The 19,407-nt window shown below is 35.3% G+C and overlaps 2 protein-coding genes across 6 annotated transcripts in view; one reads left to right on the top strand and one right to left on the bottom strand.

The window, feature by feature from the left end:
- The window catches only part of LOC102975635 (protein-L-isoaspartate(D-aspartate) O-methyltransferase-like), a 194,397-nt gene that overhangs the window by 67,002 nt on the left and 107,988 nt on the right, over positions 1–19,407 (bottom strand). For 3 of the 4 annotated variants that reach the window (XR_008617092.1, XR_008617096.1, XR_008617094.1), the window contains one exon: positions 6,943–7,117. The gene's annotated coding sequence lies outside the window, so the exon portion shown is untranslated. Of the gene's footprint in view, positions 1–6,942; positions 7,118–19,407 lie in introns of those variants that run through there. The other variant, XM_055084224.1, reaches the window with a different exon arrangement.
- The window catches only part of WDR64 (WD repeat domain 64), a 168,510-nt gene that overhangs the window by 123,150 nt on the left and 25,953 nt on the right, over positions 1–19,407 (top strand). For both annotated transcript variants that reach the window (XM_007118137.3, XM_028488653.1), the window contains 6 exons: positions 1,102–1,232; positions 3,864–3,965; positions 4,934–5,003; positions 6,325–6,361; positions 6,957–7,096; positions 8,563–8,668. In XM_007118137.3, coding sequence (XP_007118199.2) covers positions 1,102–1,232; positions 3,864–3,965; positions 4,934–5,003; positions 6,325–6,361; positions 6,957–7,096; positions 8,563–8,668 — 586 coding nt within the window. The remainder of the gene's footprint in view (positions 1–1,101; positions 1,233–3,863; positions 3,966–4,933; positions 5,004–6,324; positions 6,362–6,956; positions 7,097–8,562; positions 8,669–19,407) is intronic.

Genomic DNA, 19,407 nt, shown 5'->3' with positions numbered 1-19,407 from the left:
GTCTCCCAAGTATCGCTCAAATTTCAGACCAAGAGGAGGAATTAAGAAATTAAATATTGCCTGCCATATCAGTAAAAAATACATCACAGTCATCAATAATTGCTCACCTCTGATGGTGAGCTGGTTAGTCCTGAGGGAACTCAGGAAGGGAACAAAGAATACCTGCCATCTAGCAGGCATCAGACTACAGCCACTCCTGAAGTTGAGCCCTGAGGAAACTCAGGATGTAAAAACACTGGATACTGGCCCCAGGTAGATGAGGTGTATATCAAAGGAATGATCTCAGTGAGTCCAGACTCTTGCATCTTCCCACATATAGAAAAGCACTAAATTCTTTAAATTGAGATATCTAGTTTTCTTCTATTAACAGTAATCTTTTGTTGCTCTTTGTTGGAAAACTCTTATATATCCTAGCTCTCCCCTCACTTCCTTGGAGCAGTTTTCTCAGGGTTACTTGAGATGCTGCCTCCTGGGCTTGAAGTCCTCAGTATGTCTGTCGAATAAAACATAACTCTCCAAAAAAAAAAACTGTACAGTAATCAGCACTTTATCTGAATGCTTGAATTGTATTATAAGTTTCGCCAGGTCACTGACATTCTGTTTGACTATATATTCCAAGAACCTAACATAGTAGGTACCAAAAAAATACTTGAGGCAAGACAATTGAAAAGTATCAAATAGCACTGGCAATAGAAAGTCTTTAGTGATAATTAGAAAAAGCTTTCGTAGAGTGGCATGGAGCAGAAGCCAGACGATGGGTGAAAGGAAGGTAAGTTAAAACAGCTAATATAGAATATTCTTTCAAGATGTTTGAAGAGGAGAGAAAGATGGGAAGGTAATTTAATGGTTGGTAGTTACGGCTGAAGGAAGAAGACAGTAGAGAAGGAGACTATATTTTTGTTGTTTTAATAAATTCTACAAATTAAAATATTTTATGCCAAAAGAATTTAGCTTTTACTAACTTTCATGCTTTAGAATTTAAATATATATATTTTTTGTTTTAAGTTAATGACAGAATAATAAAGTGTGAACATTGTGTTTGTACTGTGCTTAGATACTGTTTTCATTATGGTCATTGAGTCTGTTTCCTTCCTTCTTCAGAATCCTGCCATCAGTATAGAAATGAACTGCATCGATCTATTACAAGTAGAAGGATATAATTTGATAGCTGCCGGAACCTTAAATGGTGTGATCATCTTATGGAATTTTGTAACATCTACTGTCAAAGAAGTGTGAGTTGCATTGTTTCCTTAAATAATATAATCATTTCCATAAAAAGTTGCACTGCAGAAAAGCCAGAGTAACATTCAATACTTAAAAGTATAAATACTTAAAAAAATAAAGCAATAAATAAAAGGGATGATAACTCTCTCAAGGAGGCTTTCCTAGAGGTTATGTTCACAAGGAGACTATGTTCTAAGTGTCTAAATCCCAGAATGATATGAATAAAGTGAATCTTAAGTATATGTATTCCCAAGTGCTTTTACATTTACTCTTCTTGAGTATGTACTAGAGTATGTACATGCTTTCCATGTATAGTCTTGTCCAAATTCATAACCTTAACAAATACTTAAAATACATAATAATTTTAAATAATAATATCATAGCTTCAAGCACACATATCCAATTGCCTACTGGCAATTACACCATCTGGATTGCCTACAAGACCCTTAAAGTCCCACATGCCCAAATCTTCTTCCCAACATACCCTCCCCCAAAACATCTTTTCCTGTATTCCCATTGACACCACTATCTACTCAGTCACCAAAGTCAAATGGTGAGAAGTATTCAAGAGGGGATTTCCTTCTTATTCACCACCCCAACACATTAGTACAGGTCAGTATTAACAAGGACATGACATGTAATTCTACATCTCAACCAATTAGATTTGCTCTGTTCCACAAACTTTACCCTCCCCTTGCAGTCCATTTCTAAATGTCCTTACCATTGGTTATAAAGGAAATAATGTAACATTGTATTATTTGTTATGGATGGATTATAAATAATAAGCTTTCCCCAGTTATGTAATTGGGCTCTAAGCAAGGGCCATGTATGAATACCTTATGTCAAGAGAGTTTGTAAAATTGTACTTTGAGGTACAAGATAGCCAAGAACTTTAACAATGAATTAAAAATAAAATCAATTCTATCTAAGCATTTGGGGGAAGGAAAGAGGTATAAAAGGAGGAGAGAAGAGAGTCAGAGAGGACAGGGAAAAGAAGAAAAAAAAGCAAAAGAAATCTCTGCCTGTCTAGCTATAGTACATTGCATACATCTACCTGGACTCCATGACCCTTTCCAGTCTATGTCAGAGTTTTCACTTTCAACCAAGTTTTGGGAGGAAATAGTCCTTTCTTTTTTGATTCTGTGTATATTTTCCTTTGAAACTTTAGCTGAAGTATCTGTTTCGGCAGAACCCTCCTCTGTACCTCAGCTCAGGTTCTACTAGGCCCTGCCACTAGAATTCCTGTCATCCTTCAGTTCCTTCCCTTCAACCCTTGCCCTTAGGCTTTTCTCACAGACTGTATACTTGTCGTTTTATTCCTATATCAATATACACTGCACAATTCCTCACCTTCTTATTAATTCAGTTCTCACATTGTGTCAGCTTGTGTATGACTCACTACTTAGGGAAAACATATAGAGTAAAAAGGCAAAGACCATAGTCCTACTGCCACAGCTTAAAAGAGAGGGCAGCTCCCCTGAGAATATTCCCAATTCAAAGGTGAAGGTCTTCCTTGTTGAAGTGCTAAGCATTTTACAAAGGGATGCATGCAAATCCAATAACCAATCAAAGAAAAATAACTGACGGTAATGGGTCATACATAGTGTCCTCTTCCTATAACAAGATGATTATATAAAAACAATTGATTTAGAATCACTGGAGTATTTCACATAGCATATAATTTAACACAGAACTGTCCAAGGTAATTTAGGCCTAGTTTAAAGACTCTAAAGTTGAACATGGTTTCCATATTGCTGGTGGGGGCCATCTCTACCTCTACCTCAAACTTTGCTTTAAGATCCCTTCACCAGTCAGGAGAAATAAGTTTTCTCTTTCTGTTCAAAGCCCCATGCTTTTTTTGGGTGCAAACTAGAAATTGTTGTTGCTAATGAATAGTCCACTTCACCATTCAGTTCACCTGCAGAGCAGAAATATGTAAAAAGTTGGAGCTCAACAAGTCATCAAACTTGCAGGCTCCTCTTTTGAGCTTGGTTCACTCCCCAGGAGGTCCTTCATCACTTGTCTGTCCAAATTAGCAGAGGCAATTTCCACTAAAGGAAAAAGAACAGTTTGCTACAAGGTCTATTTGCTATAAGGAATGTCAAGTGTGGCTTAAAAGCCTACCATGAAGTGCCAGGACAGGCAGTGGAAGACCATCACTCTGCTCCCAGGAAACTGCCTAGGAAGGTGTTCTTGGGAATCTGGGCTAATGGGAGACTCAAGCAGCAAGAATAGTGTGATCACCAAATTACCTGCTTTTCTTCTCCACTTAATTATAAGCTACTTGAGGGTAGTAACTACATTTTTTTCAAATTTCTCACTCCACTTATTCGAAGAGTAGAAATCTATTCTTTAAACTATATGAAACTACCAGGAGGTTATATAAGCTCACTCTGTGAACTATAGGTTTAAAAAATAGACAAGCTAATTGACTTAACAGACTTCTAAGCACTAAGAGATCATGTTGTTATACAGAACCTTATTAAGGAAGGTATGTTCAAATGCTATACCTCTGGGTTTTCTCTCTATATTCAATGAACATTTCAGGAGTTGATTAGTTCTGCATGGGGTATATGATATAGTAATGTAAATTACCACATTTGTAAATTTTTATCATGTAAATGTATGCTTATTCCTAGGTACAGACCTGAAGATTGCTTCACTGTGGACCCTGACTTGGATCCTAAACGCTTTAGAATTAATGACATACTGTTTCTCTTTTGTAACCCTGAATGTGCAAGGTAACTCAGTACTTATTGATCAAGAAATACTGTCTGGGACTTATGTGGATGATATAAAAAGAGTTCTCCTCATCCCAGCATTGAGGAAGGTACAGTTGATGGAAGACATAGTTGGGCTGACTAGTTGGCTTCATCTTTCTTCCCTGTTATTGTTTTCATAGGTGGATGGTCCCCAGGAAGATTTAATTTGCTGTGTGGGGATCTAATTTCCCTTACCATTTCAGTCCACAGCTCCCTTTACAACAGTAGCAGAGAGGGAAAATGCTCACTTGACCATATTTGTAGCCGAAAGACAACTCTATGAGCACTGATGTAAAGCAGAAAAAAGGATTTATAGGGCAAATATGAAAGATCATATGGCAGCAGTTTTCATATGACATCTACTATAGCTGAGCAATCTTCATTTCTGCGAGAGCAGGGGATTTTTTTAATTTTAAGAAAAGGTGATTTTCCTGTTTGTATTTGCTTGAGAGCTCTGATTTCAGTAAACAATAGGCAATGGTAAACATATCTCTGGAGAGAAATCAAAGGCTTCTGTACTATCATCATCCAGAAGTGAGCCAGAATGTAACACCTTCCCTACTCCTTGACTTGAAATGTTCTTATTCTGAGAATATTTTTAGGACCTCATCTGTATATATCTGCACCAGAACCCTAAGCCAGTTTGCAGCCCATTCTAGCAGAATTGGAAACTGTAGAGCAGAAGTTACCAGGTTTTCCAGGCCTCCCCACTGCCACCCCACTCCCCACCATTTCAGTGTCAGAGCCTCTGGGACAAAATCTAGCCTTAACAGTGGGACAGAGCAGATTTTTACGTCCCACACCCAGGCAGTATCCACAGTATCCACACTAGAATCCACAGATGGTGGCAAGAGTAATCACCTGAAATTAAAACAGAGGAGAGCGCCCTTTGAGTATGATAGATTATCTTAACTTTTCCTCTTTGGGCTTCCTCCCTCTCCTTGTAGGAGATCAAGTCAGGATTCCGTATGTTCTTCATCCCAATGTGATTCTAGCAAGGGTCCACAGAGTAGTAAGGTAAGCAAGAAATAAGGAGAGTACGTCTTCCTGTTACACCCAATGTTGGTTCAAAAATAGTGATTTGTTGCATATAAGTCCCGCCCCTGCATGTTTGTAAAAACTTTTTTGTTTTCCCTAGAAAGCAAAGTCTAAACTGTCTTCATCTTTTTTTCCTATTTTTTCAAGGCTTTTATATCTGCAAATAATCATGAAGAAAATAAATTACATAGGCTACTTTTAAGTTCATAAAATAATAATTTTAGACTATCTCTTTTGCTAAAAAGTATTACACAATTACACACATTTCACAGCGGGAAGAGACAGCATGTAATAACAATGTAATGTAAAGCCATGGTTTTCAAACTGTGTTCTCAATTCCAAGCTGAGCACAGGCTCCGGACGCGCAGGCTCAGCAGCCATGGCTCACGGGCCAGCCGCTCCGCGGCATGTGGGATGTGGGATGTGGGATCTTCCCAGACCGGGGCACGAACCCGTGTTCCCTGCATCGGCAGGCGGACTCTCAACCACTGCGCCACCAGGGAAGCCCCAATTTTATATATTTTTACACATTTCATTTCTAGCTAGGATTTTGTTTGAGGAAAGTTTTCACTGCATAAATTATTTTAAAAGCACTAGCGGGGCTTCCCTGGTGGCGCAGTGGTTGAGAGTCCGCCTGCCGATGCAGGGAACACGGGTTCGTGCCCCGGTCTGGGAAGATCCCACATCCCACATCCCACATGCCGCGGAGCGGCTGGCCCGTGAGCCATGGCTGCTGAGCCTGCGCGTCCGGAGCCTGTGCTCAGCAACGGGAGAGGCCACAGCAATGAGAGGCCCGTGTACCGCGAAAAAAAAAAAAAGCACTAGCGTAGTGGAAAAAATAAGTTTGTAAAGATGTGTGTCAGACAGACTTGCACTTAAACCCAAGCACTCCATTTATTATCTGATTAGCTTTAGAGATGTCACTTAATCTCTGAGTTTCTGTTTCTCCATCAATAACAAGGGAATAATAAAACCTAACTGGCATGGTCGTGAATGGAATTAGAGATCATATACACCAAGAACACAGCATGAACTAGGTATTTAATTACTCTCGTTATTATGCTACACTGGAGCCACTAGGAAAAGGTTGTGTTACAAATACCCTATTTATGAATCTCTTAATACATCTTTTCAAAGAATTAATTTAAAAATAACTTTAAAACTAATGCTTAAAAAAAAACAAACTTTAAACCTAATGCTTAGAGATATAAATTTAACTATGAAAAAATCTATTCATCCGGTATATCTCATTTCCTTCCAATGTCATAGAAATATTATCTCTTTTTCTCCCCAAATTCAGGGAAGCAAACAGAGCATACATGACAGTGAGGTTAAAGGTCGGTATGAAATCTCCTCTCTTCCTTATAATAAAACAATTCCTTTGCAATAGGGAGTTTAGGTGATAGAGTACTTCTAATTAACATATATTCTTTTTGTGACTAAATGTTAAGGTGCTATATGACTCAGTAGTCTAAGAAGCAGAATTTCCATTAGGATGATACCTTTTAGTTACTAGTTAGTTAGTTAGTTACTACTAACCCTAGATTTTAAAAATCCAAAATATTACTGAGCTTCTTAGTCTCCAGCCCATTTCCCTAAAACTTATACTAGATTCATAAGCCATTTTGTAATGTGTAAGACTTATACTGGATGTATATCTAGTTTTAGCTGCTATGTACAGTGCAAAGGCTTTTTCAATAGAACCCAAAATGAGCCCTTTTAGTTTTTTCCAGTGATACAGGATTCCATTTGTTAATGGTTTTTTGTTCTCTGCCTGATTGAAGTTCTCTGGGATTAAAAAAATTCTAGACAAAAGAATGTGGGTTTTGTTTTGTTTTGTTGCTAATTTCTTACCTGCCTCCTCTTTTACATTCTATAAAATTTGAAATTCCAAGTATAACAAACACTGGTAACTCACTAATTTTCCAACAGGTGAGCAAAAAGATGTCACGGTAGGTGAGCAACAGCCAGTGGATAAAAAACATCTGGAAAGCACCAATTTAACAGATACTCAACCACCTATCCTTGTCACTGCACATGAGGATGGACATCTCCGCTTGTGGACCTTGGAGGTGACGGGGCCTGTTATTTTCCTGGAACAGCAAAGAATAGGAAAGATAAAAAGGATTATTGAATAAACCTTAGCCTTCTAAGGTTCCATATAGCATCTAATTCTATTATTGTTCAATCTTCTAGCCAAAATCCTAGTTTTTCAGCCTGCTTACTGAAAATACTACTCAAAATTTATAATAGGTCAGTTTTGTAACTCAGAAGATCAAATCATCAACACTGCTAAGACAACTACTGTATTTCAAATCTTTCTTTACATTGAGCTATGAATACAACCCACCATATATTTCACTGGATATTTAAAGAATATTAGATAATATTAATGATGAATATATTATTAAAGAATGTAAGAACACTGAAATGTTGAATATACATAAACTTTTAGTTATCCAAACTATTGGAAGAAGTTATTACAATAGTATTAAGAGTTCTTAAACATTTTATAGTGAAAAAATAACTTTCATGTACTAAAAGATTTTAAATGATTTGGGGGTGGAAAGTGGGGCAGGGTTTGAATTGGGAGTCCAGAAATGACAGAAGGAAGGATCTTGAGTAGACTGATGATGATGACAATGAAATTCTTAGAGAGGCAAGGGAGGTAGCACCACTTGTAAGGCTCCTTTCTAGAGGGAAATCCAGAAAACAGCAAGTTTTATATGGCAGATAGTGAGATCCAACAACACAGAACAGCATAGCTGTCTGTTGGATAAAACCTCCCAGTTGATCAGTTGACTCTAACTTATTAGTGAGAAACTCTTGGCTTGAAAATGCTACAAAATATTGTAACAATAATTTTCCCTGAGATGATCCTGGTATTTGAGCAGTGCTTTTTTTCTTCCCTGATAGATAAATAATAAAAGTGTGAGAGCAATAGAAGGAAAAAAGATTATATCCAACTAACTCACAGGAAACAAGTGGCAGATTCAAATTTTTTCTTCCTAAGCTTCGATGTTTAATCTCCAAGTAGAGAAATGTATATGAAAGTCCTTCCCAGAGATGACTTATACTAAATGCCAAAAAACACTCTGCCAAATTTCAATCCTTATCTTGCTCCAGTATTCAAAATTAGATATTTCTCAAAAGGCGAATACAATATTCTCACTTAAAATAAGTGAGATACACTTAAATCTGAAAAGAATGTTTATTTAAAAGGAGAATATGTCACTGGAAAAGGGTTGAGGAACTGCATGAAAAGGGTCATGGGAAGTGAGCGAAAACAACCCTCAGGTGTAGGGGTGATCTACAATAATCAGTCTAAATGCTTATAATTATGATAATAGTTGTCTCCATTTTTATGAATATTTAATTTCAAAGAAATAAGTCCCTATAGATAATTTCAAATTATTTTTATTACAAAGAAGAGAATCATGTTACAATTAGTAGACATAGTTCTTTGGATAAATTATTTATCGAGAAACTCAACTCCAATATTGATGTTTTATAGAATTTATTATCATACTTTCTATAGGGAAGACTACTGAAAGATATTCTGCCTTTCACAAAACATGCTGCCATTTCTCTGACATCGCTGTATACTGATTCATGTACCAGGATACTACTGACTGGAAATGTGGGTAAGTCACTACTCTTATGTAGTTGGTCACAGGTATCTTAACAAACTACATGGTATAAAAATGGATATAGGAAAATATGTGACATTTATTGAGACAAAAGGAAGGATGCCCAAGCTGCCAAATGAACAGAAGAATGAATGAATGTCAGGAAAACCTATTTCATTCCTAGCTCTTTATTTAAAGTAAGACATCTATTTCTTCTGTCCTTAAATTGGGTATAGGACTACCCATCCCCTTACTTTACATGTTGGGAAGAATGTAAAGTTTTCATTTTTAATCTTAAAAGGGTTATGTTGCATTAGTCTTTATTCTAAAGGGAGCAGTGTCATGAATTAGAGAAGAAAGAGATTATTTTTTCTTAATAGGGGACTTTTTATATTTATTGTTATAACTACTGCAGTTGGTCTTAATTCTTTCATGTAACACTATTCTTTTTTTTAATGCTTCCTTTCTATTTCCTTTCTTCTGTCTTTTGAATTAAGCCTAAGTTTTCTTTTCTTCTCTCTAATACCTTGAAAGATTATGTATATGCATAATCTTATGCACATGCATATGTAAATACAGTTTTTAATTTTACTAGTGTTTACTTTTAAGTTAAAAAAAACCCAGTTTATTAGAAGTTAGACTGAAACCTCATCTTTCCCTGTAAACAGAAAGCTTAGCCTACATTACCTGTCTCTTTTTCCCACAGCCACCCCTTCACTTATTATTTGCTAATGTAATCTTGAGATTTGCATCCAGATACTGCTATTACATTAATATTTAAATTTTACATCTCCTCTTTTAAAAATGTTTTTTCATTTCAAAAGTTATTTTACAAAAGTTGCAACAAATTATTTTTTACCAACAATTATTTGAGTCTTCTGGAGATTATAGAAAATAATTGTTTATGTTTACATTCAGTATTACCAGTAGGTTTACAATATTTATTTAAAGTTACCTTTATTTAAATGAACTTATTTACAAAATAGAAACAGACTCACAGACATAGAAAACAAACTTATGGTTGCCATAGGGGAAAGTGGTGGAGGAAGGATAAATTAGGAGTTTGAGATCAGGAGATACAAACTACTATATATAAAATACATAAACAACAAGGTCCTACTGTATAGCACAGGGAACTATATTCAATATCTTGTAATAAACTATAATAGAAAAGAATCTGAAAAAGAATATACATGTATAACTGAATCACTTTTCTGTATACCTGAAACTATCACAAATCAACTATACTTCAATAAAAATAAATGAATAAAGTTATCTTTATTTTATCTGTTTCTTATTGTTCATCACCAGTCCTTTTATATTCTGATAATCTTATTCTTGACTTCTTATTTTTATTTATCTGTCAATCTTCATAGTTTCTACAAACACTGTTTCTGTTTATAGTAGAATAGAGAAATCTAAAATCAGGCAAATTGTGTTCCTGCTTGTATATTTTTGCACAAACTTTACCTTCTATATGGTAAGCCTTTTCTAAAAAATACATAGAACTGAAATTTGAAATTATCTACAGAATTCCTAGAATACACCTCTTTTACAGTTATCCCTCTTTGTCTCTGCCCAGAACAATTTTTCTATCATGTAAGCCATCTACTTCTTGAGATTTGTAGTTTATGCTGTGGCCTAGAAAAATAGGGTGGGGGTGTGTTTGGGATCCAATCCAGTCTCAGGTATATCATAATATATTATATTATAATTAAAGAAGACCTCCTAGATTCTGATCTTAAGCTTCCTTTATCTGTGCTTTGTTGGATACTAAAAGAACTTTTATGGGGGTTGCTACTGAGTCACTATTTTAATCAGGCATCCTCAGACACCATTAGTTGTTGCTTTTCTGTTGTTATTAAACAGGGTTTATCTTTTAAATCAGTTTTAGGTTCACAGAAAATTTGAGCATAAATTGCAGAGAGTGCTCATATACACCTTACCCCTACTGCCACACTGCACACAGCCTCCCCCATTTTCAACATTCTGCACCAGAGTGATACATTTGTTACAGTCAATGAACCTACACTGACACATAATAATCACCCAAAGTCCATAATGTGTAATTTGTAATTACACATTACAAATGTGTAATGACATGTAATGCATGTCATTACATACATGTAATGACATGTATCCAGCACTACAGTATCATACAGAGTAGTTTCAATATCCTACAAAAACCCTGTGCCCAGCTTATTTATCCTTCCCTCCTCTCTCAACCCAGCAATCACTGATCTTTAATGTCTCTCCACAGTTTTGCCTTTTCCAGAATGTCATGTGGTTGAAATCATATAGTATGCAGCCTTTTCAGATTGGCTTCCTTCACTTAGTAATGTGCATGTAAGGTTCTTCCATGTCTTTTCATGGTTTGATAGCTCATTTCTTTTTAATGCTGAATAATATTCCATTGTCTGAATGCACCACAGTTTATCCGTTCACCTACTGAAGGTCATCTTGGTTGCTTTCAAATTTTGGCAATTATGAATAAAGCTGCTATAAATATTTAGCTGCAGGTTTTTGTGTGGACATACACTTTCAACTCATTTGGGTAAACACCAAGGAGCATGAGTTCTGGGTCTCCTGGTAAGAGTATGTTTAGTTTTGTAAGAAACTGCCAAAATGTCTTCCAAAGTAGCAGTACCACTTTGCATTCCCACCAACAATAAATGAAAGTTCTTGTTGCTCCACATCCTCACCAGCATTTGATGTTGTCAGTGTTTTGGAAATTGGCCATTCTAAGAGGTGTGTAGTGATAGTGGCTTTAATTTCCATTTCTACAATGACATAAGATGTGGAGCATGTTTTCATATACATATTGCCTTCTTTGATGATGTGTATGCTCAGATTTTTTTGCCTATTTGTTAATAGACTTACTTGTTTTCTGATTGCTGAGTTTCAAGAGTTCTTTGTATATTTTAGATAAAAGTCCTTTATCAGATATATCTTTGCAAATATTTTCTCCTGGCTGTCTTCTTGTTCTCTTGACAGTACTTTCTTCAGAGCAGTAGTTTTAAATTTTAATGAAGTCCAACTTATCAATGATTTGCTTCATGGATCATGCTTTGGTGTTGTATCTAAAAGTCATTACCAAACTTAAGGTCATCTAAATTTTCTTCTAGGACTTTTATAGTTTTGCATTTTGTATTTAGATCTATGATTCATCTTCAGTTTTTTTGTGTGTGAAGGGTACAAAATCTGTGTCTAGATTGAGAGGGTTGTTTTTTATTTTACCATGAGTGTGTATTGGATTTTGTCAAATGTTTTATCTGCATCTATTGATGTGATTGTATGATTTTTCTTCTTTAGCCTGTGGATATGGTGAATTGCATTCACTGATTTTCAAATGTTGAACCAGCTTTCCATACCTAGGATAAATCCCATTAAGTCATAGTATATAACTTTTTTATACTGCTTATTTTGTTGAGGAATTTTGCATCTATATTTATAAGAGATTTTGGTCTGTAGTTTTCTTTTATTGTAATATCTTTGTCTGGTTTTGGTATTAGAGTAATCCTGGCCTCATAAAATGAGTAAAGAACTATTCCCTGTGCATCTGTCTTCTGAAAGAGACTGTAAAGAATTGATATTCTTCCTTAAATGTATGGTGGAATTCACCATTAAACCCAAGTTGACCTGATGTTTTCTGTTTTGGAAGATTATTAATTAATGATTTAATTTATTTAATAATATAGACCTATGTAACAAAACAAGCTTTGGTAAATTTAACAAAATTAGAATCATTTCAAGCATCTTTTTCTACCACAATGCTATGAGACTAGAAATCAACTGTAAGGGAAAAAAAAGCTATTAAAAAACACAAACACTTGGAGGCTAAAGAATATGTTACTAAATAATGAATGGATCACTGAAGAAATCAAAGAGGAATCAGAAAATACCTGGAGACAAATGAGAATGAAAAGAGAACAATACAAAAATCTATGGGTCACAGCAAAATCAGTTCTAAGAGGAAATTTTCTAATACAAGCTTATGTCGGGAAACAGAAAAATCTCAAATAAACAACCTAATCTTACACCTAAAGCAACAAGAGAAAGAAGAATAATCAAAACCAAAAGCTACTAGAGGGAAAGAAATCATAAAGATCAGAGCAGAAATAGATGAAATAGAGACTAAGTAAACAACAGAAAAGATCAATGAAACTAAAATCTGGTTCTTTGAAAAGATAAACAAAATTGATAAACCTCTAGCCAGACTCATCAAGAAAAAAAGAGAAAGGGCCCAAATCAGTAAAATCAGAAATGAAAAAGGAGAAGTTAAAATGGACACCACAGAAATATAAAGGAACATAAGAAACTACTATGAACAACTAGATGCCAATAAAATGGACAACCTAGAAGAAATGGACAAATTCTTAGCAATGTACAATCTCCTAAGATTGAACCAGGAAGAAATAGAAAATATGAACAGGCAAATTACCAGTACTGAAATTGAATCAGCAGTTTTAAAACTCCCAACAAACAAAAGTCCAGGACCAGATGGCTTCACAGGTGAATTCTACCCAACATTTAGAGAATAGTTAACACATATCCTTCTCAAACTATTCCAAAAAACTGCAGAGGAAAAAATGCTTCTGAACTAATTCTATTGTACAAGGCCAGAATCAACCTGATACCAAAACCAGACAAAGATTTGACAAAAAACAAAAATTACAGGCCAATATTGCTGATGAACACAGAGGCAAAACTCCTCAACAAAATACTAGCAAACCAAATCCAGCAACACATTAAAAGGATCATACACCATCATCAAGTGGGATTTATCCCAGGGATGCAAGGATTCTTCAATATATGCAAATCAATGAATGTGATACACCATATTAACAAACTGAAGAATAAAAACCATATGATCATCTCAATAGATGCAGAAAAATCTTTTGACAAAATTCAACACCCATTTATGATAAAAACTCTCCAGAAAGTGGGCATAGAGGGAACCTACCTCAACATAATAAAAGCCATATATGACAAACCCACAGCTAACATCATATTCAATGGTGAAGAGCTGAAAGCATTTCCTCTAAGATCAGGAACAAGAAAAGGATGTCCACTCTCTCCACTTTTATTCAACATAGTTTTGGAAGTCCTAGCCATGGCAATCAGAGAAGAAAAAGAAAAGGAATCCAAATTGGAAAAGGAGAAGTAAAACTGTCACTGTTTGAGGATGACATGATACTATACATAGAAAATCCTAAAGAAGCTACCAGAAAACTACTAAAGCTCATCAATGAATTCAGTAAAGTTGCAGGATACAAAATAAATACACAGAAATTCATTTCTATACACTAACAATGAACTATCAGAAAAAGAAATTTAGGAAAAATTTAGGAAAAAAACTCCAGAATAAAATACCTGGAATAAATCTACTTAAGGAGGTAAAAGTCCTATACTTAAAAACTACAATCCTCTGATGAAGGAAATTGAAGATGACACAAACAGACAGAAAGATATACAGTGTCCATGAATTGGAAGAATTAGCATTGTAAAAATGACCATACTACCCAAGGTAATCTACAGATTCAATGCAATCCCTATCAAAATACCAATGGCATTTTTTCACAAAACTAGGGAAAATAATTTTAAAAATTTGTACAGGAACACAAAGACCTTGAATAGCCAAAACAACCTTGAGAAAGAAGAACAGAGCTGGAGAAATCATGCTCCCTGACTTCAGACTATACTACAAAGCTACAGTAATCAAAACAGTATGATACTGGTGGGAAAAAAAAACCAAACCAGATACATAGATCAATGGAACAGAATACAGAGTCCAGAAATAAACTCACACACTTATGGTCAATTAATTTATGACAAAGGAGGCAAGATTATACAATGGAGAAAAGACAGTCTCATCAATAAGCTGTGCTGGGAAAACTGGGCAGCTACATGTAAAAGAATGAAGTTAGAACACTTTCTCATACCGTATACAAAAATAAACTCTAAGTGTATTAAATATCTAAACGTATGACAGGAAACCATAAAACTCCTTGAGGAAAACATAGGCAGAACACTCTTTGACATAAATTGTAGCAATATATATATTTTTTGTATCTGTCTGCCAAAGCAAAGGAAATAAAAGCAAAAGTAAACAAATGGGACCTAATTAAACTTAAAAGTTTTGTGCAGAGAAGGAAACCATTGACAAAATGAAAAAAACAACCTAAATGAATGGGGAGAAAATATTTGCAATTGATATTAACCATATAAAGGATTAATATCCAAAGTATATAAACAGCTCATATGAATCAACATAAAAAAAAAAACCCAAAACTGGGACTTCCCTGGTGGGGTTGTGCAGTGGTTAAAACTCTGAACTCCCAATGCAGGGGGCCTGGGTTTGATCCCTGGCCTGGGAACTAGATCCCACATGCATGCTGCAACAAAGAGTTCACATGCCACAACTAAGGAGCCAGTGAGCTGCAACTAAGAAGCTGGTGAGCTGCAACTAAGGAGCCCATGAGCCGCAACTAAGGAGCCCACCTACCACAACTAAGACCCGACACAACCAAATTAATTAAATAAATAAATCCAATTTTAAAAAATGGGCTGAAGACCTGAATTGACATTTTTTTCCAAAGAGGACACGCAGATGGCCAACAGGCACATGAAAAGATGCTCAACATCACTAATCATCAGCAAAATGCAAATCAGAACCACAATGAGATGCCACCTCACACCTGTCAGAATGGCTGACATCAAAAAGTTTACAAATAACAAATGTTGGTGAGGATGTGGAGAAAAGGGAAGCCTTCTACACTGTTGGTGGGAATGTAAATTGGTGCAACCACTGTGGAAAACAGTATGAGGGTTTCTCAAAAAACTATAAATAGACCATATGACCCAACAATTCCACCCTTGGGTATATATCTGAAAAAAACAAAACACTAATTCAAAAAGAATACACCTAATGTTCATAGTAGCATTATTTACAATTGCCAAGATATGGAAGCAACCTAAGTGCCCATTAATAGATGAATGGACAGAGAAGATGTGAGATATATATATATATATATATATATAATGGAATACTACTCAGCCATAAAAGAGAATGAAATTTTGCCATTTGCAAAAACATGGATGGACTTGGAGGGTATTATGCTAAGTGAAATAAGTCACACAGAGAAAGACAAATACTGTATGATATCACTTATATGTGGAATCAAAAAAAAAAAACTAATGCATATAATAGAAGAAAATAGACTCACAGATATAGAGAACAAGCTAGTGGTTACCAGTGGGGAGAGGGAAACAGGGGGTAAGATAGGAGTAGGAGAGTAAGAAGTACAAGCTATTATGTATAAACTAAATAAGCTATAAGAATATATTTTACAATACAGGGAATATAGCCAATATTTTATAATAACTTTAAATGGAGAATAACCTTTAAAAATTGTGGATCATTATGTTGTACACCTGTGACATATAATATTATACATCAATTATATCTCACTTTTTAAAAGTTTTTAAAATGTAGGCCTGTACAGATTGTCTAGCTTTTTGTGTGAGTTTTGGCAGATTGTGCTGTCATGGAATTGGTCCATTTCATCTAGGTTATTAAATCTGTGGGCATAGAGTTCATAGTATTCCTTTATTATCCTTTTAGTGCCCATGAGGCCTGTAGTGATGTCCCCTCTTAATTAATGATATTAGTAATTTATGTTTTCTCTCTTTTTTCTTAGTTAGCCATGCTTTATCATTTTATTGATCTTTTCAAACAAGCAACTTTTGGTTTTGTTGATTTTTTCTGTTGATTTTCTACTTTTAGTTTAATAGATTTCTGTTCTAATTTTTATTATTTCTCTTCCTCTGCTTACTTTGGATTTAATTTACTCTTCTTTTTCTAGTTTCCTAAGGTGGAAGCTTAGATTATTGATTTTAGATATTTCTTCTTTTCTAATATATACATCTAATGCTATAAATTTCTCTTATAAGCACTGCTTTCCACAAATTTTGATAAGTTGTATTTTCATTTTCATTTAGTTAAAAACATTTTTAAATTTCTATAGAGATTTCTTTGCTGACCTATTATTTAGAAGTGTGTTGTTTAATCTCCAAGTATTTTGAGATTTTCCAGCTTAATTTTTGTTGTTGATTTCTAATTTAATTCCATTGTGCCATTTCTTACATTGAGAGCATACATTTTATGATTTCCATCCTTTTAAATTTGTTAAGGTGTGATTTATGGCTCAGAAAGTGGTCTATCTCAGTAAATGTTCCATGAGAGCTTGAGAAATATGTGTATTCTGCTGCTGTTTGATGAAGTACTCTATGGATGTCAATTATATCCATGTTGATTGATGGTGCTGTTTAGTTCAACTATGTCCTTACTGATTTTCTGTCCATTTCTGACAGTTGGGTGTTGAAGTTTCCAACTATAAACATAGATTCATCTATTCCTCCTTGTAATTCTGTATTTTGATGCTCTATTATGCACATACATGTTAAGGATTTTTATGTCTTCTTGAAATATCAACCTCTTTATCATTATGTAATGCCCCTCTTTGTCCCTGATAATTTTCCTTGCTCTGAAGACTTCTTTTTTGAAAGTAATATTAGGTACTCCTACTTTTTTTGATTAGTGTTAACATGGTAAATCTTTCTCTTTACTTTTCATCTATATGTGTCTTTATATTTAAAGTGGATTTTTTGTGGATAACATATAGTTGGGTGTTGCTTTTTATTCCATTCTGACAATCTCTGTCTTTTAATTGGTTTATTCAGTTGTTGGCCTCTAAAGTGATCACTGATATATTTGAATTAATATCTACCATATGTCTTACTGTTTTCTTTTTGTTGCCCTTGTTTTTGTTCCTTCTTTTTTCTTCTACTATTTTTCTGCCTTTTGTGGTTTTAAGTGAGCATTTTATATGACTCCATTTTCCCTCCATTCTTAGCATATCAATTATACTCCTTTTTAAATTTTATTTGTTTGTTTATTTATTTGTTTGTTTTTGAGTGCAAGGCATGAGTCTGTTGCTGCTGCTGGCACTGTGTGGTCAGAGCCTCAGCCTGGCCTGCCAACCTGGGCATCTCTTCCCTGACAAGCACCCTGCACCTCACGATCAAGTAGCAACCATGGAACATTTTCTTAACTTTTAAAAGTGGTCTCCCCAGAATTTACAATATATATTTACATCAAATCCATGTCCACTTTCAAATAATAACACTATACCACTTCACAGGTAGTGCAAGTACCTTATAAGACAAAAGTATTCCTAATTCTTCTCTCCTATCACTTAACATCCTTGCTGTCATTTGTTTCAAGTACTCATAAGCTATAATCATCAAATACAGTTGCTGTTATTATTTTGAATAAACTGTTATCTATTAGTTTTTATCTTCATTCATTGTTTCTCTTATGCATGTCTTTCTTTATGTAAATTTGAGTTTCTGACCTATATCTTTTTCCTTCTCTCTTAAGAACTTTAAAAAACATTTCTTGCAAGGCAGGTTTACTGGCAATAAAAACTCTGTTTTTGTTTGTCTTTATTTCTCCTTCACTTTTAAAGAATAATTTCTCAGGATACAGAATTCTAGGTTGGTGGGGTTTTTGCTGAACACTTTAAATATTTCACTCTATTCTCTTCTTGCTTGTGTAGAGTTTCTGAGAAGTCATATGTAATTCTTACCTTTGCTCCTCTAAGAAAGGTGTTTTCTTCCCCCTCTGGCTTCTTTGAAGATTATTTCTTTTCTTATTTTAAAAAATTTATTTATTTATTTTTGGCGGCGTTGGATCTTTATTGCTGCGCGCAGGTTTTCTCTAGTTGTGGTGAGCAGGGGCTACTCTTCGTTGCGGTGCATGGGCTTCTCATTGTGGTGGCTTCTCTTGTTGCAGAGCAGGGGCTCTAGGCATGCGGGCTTCAGTAGTTGTGGCTCGCGGGCTCTAGAGCACAGGCTCAGTAATTGTGGTGCACGGGCTTAGTTGCTCCGTGGCACGTGGGATTTTCCCAGACCAGGGCTCAAACCCATGTCCCCTGCATTGGCAGGCAGATTCTTAACCACTGCACCACTAGGGAAGTCCCTGAATATTATTTCTTTATATTTGATTTTCTGCAGTTTGAATATGATGCTCAGTGTAGTCACTGTTGCTTTTTTAAATCTAGTTTTTGTAGCTATCATTTGGATTGTAGGATTTGGGTGTCCATAACAGCTTGGACTCCATTTGGTAGTGGTGTATTCATTTCTATTTCATCTACCCTGATGTTTACAAGAACTGTGAGTGTATGAGGCAAAACATTATGACTAATTAAGCTAGAAATGAAAAGGAATTTCTACATGTAAAAATTGATATGAAACTTTGTCTTTCACTTCTGGTTTCTCAGATTCAATTTTTTCTTTTTTTGCCTCTTTCACTTTTAACTTTATTTGGCAAAGCAGCACTGCATAAACTGTTCAGTAACTAGGACACAGCTTACACAGCATGTTAAATCCATATACATTATCAGCAGCAAATTAGAAACAGAAAAAAAAACAATACTGAGCTACAAGTCTCCTATAACTTTTAAAGAAAGGAAGAACTATGTCAGGTATGTCCAATCTGAACAGCTGTTTTAAAGGAAATCACTTGCCATCTTCTTTTTTTTTTTTTTTTTTTTTTTTTTTGTGGTATGCGGGCCTCCCTCTGTCGTGGCCTCTCCCGTTGCGGAGCACAGGCTCGGACGCGCAGGCCCAGCGGCCACGGCTCACGGGCCCAGCCGCTCCGCGGCACGTGGAATCCTCCCAGACCGGGGCGC

The sequence above is a fragment of the Physeter macrocephalus genome, chromosome 4, assembly GCF_002837175.3.
Source record: "Physeter macrocephalus isolate SW-GA chromosome 4, ASM283717v5, whole genome shotgun sequence".
In the NCBI taxonomy this organism is placed as follows: Eukaryota; Metazoa; Chordata; class Mammalia; order Artiodactyla; family Physeteridae; genus Physeter; species Physeter macrocephalus.
Note: the sequence above shows the minus strand (reverse complement) of the source record. Positions and strands in the feature narration are given on the sequence as shown.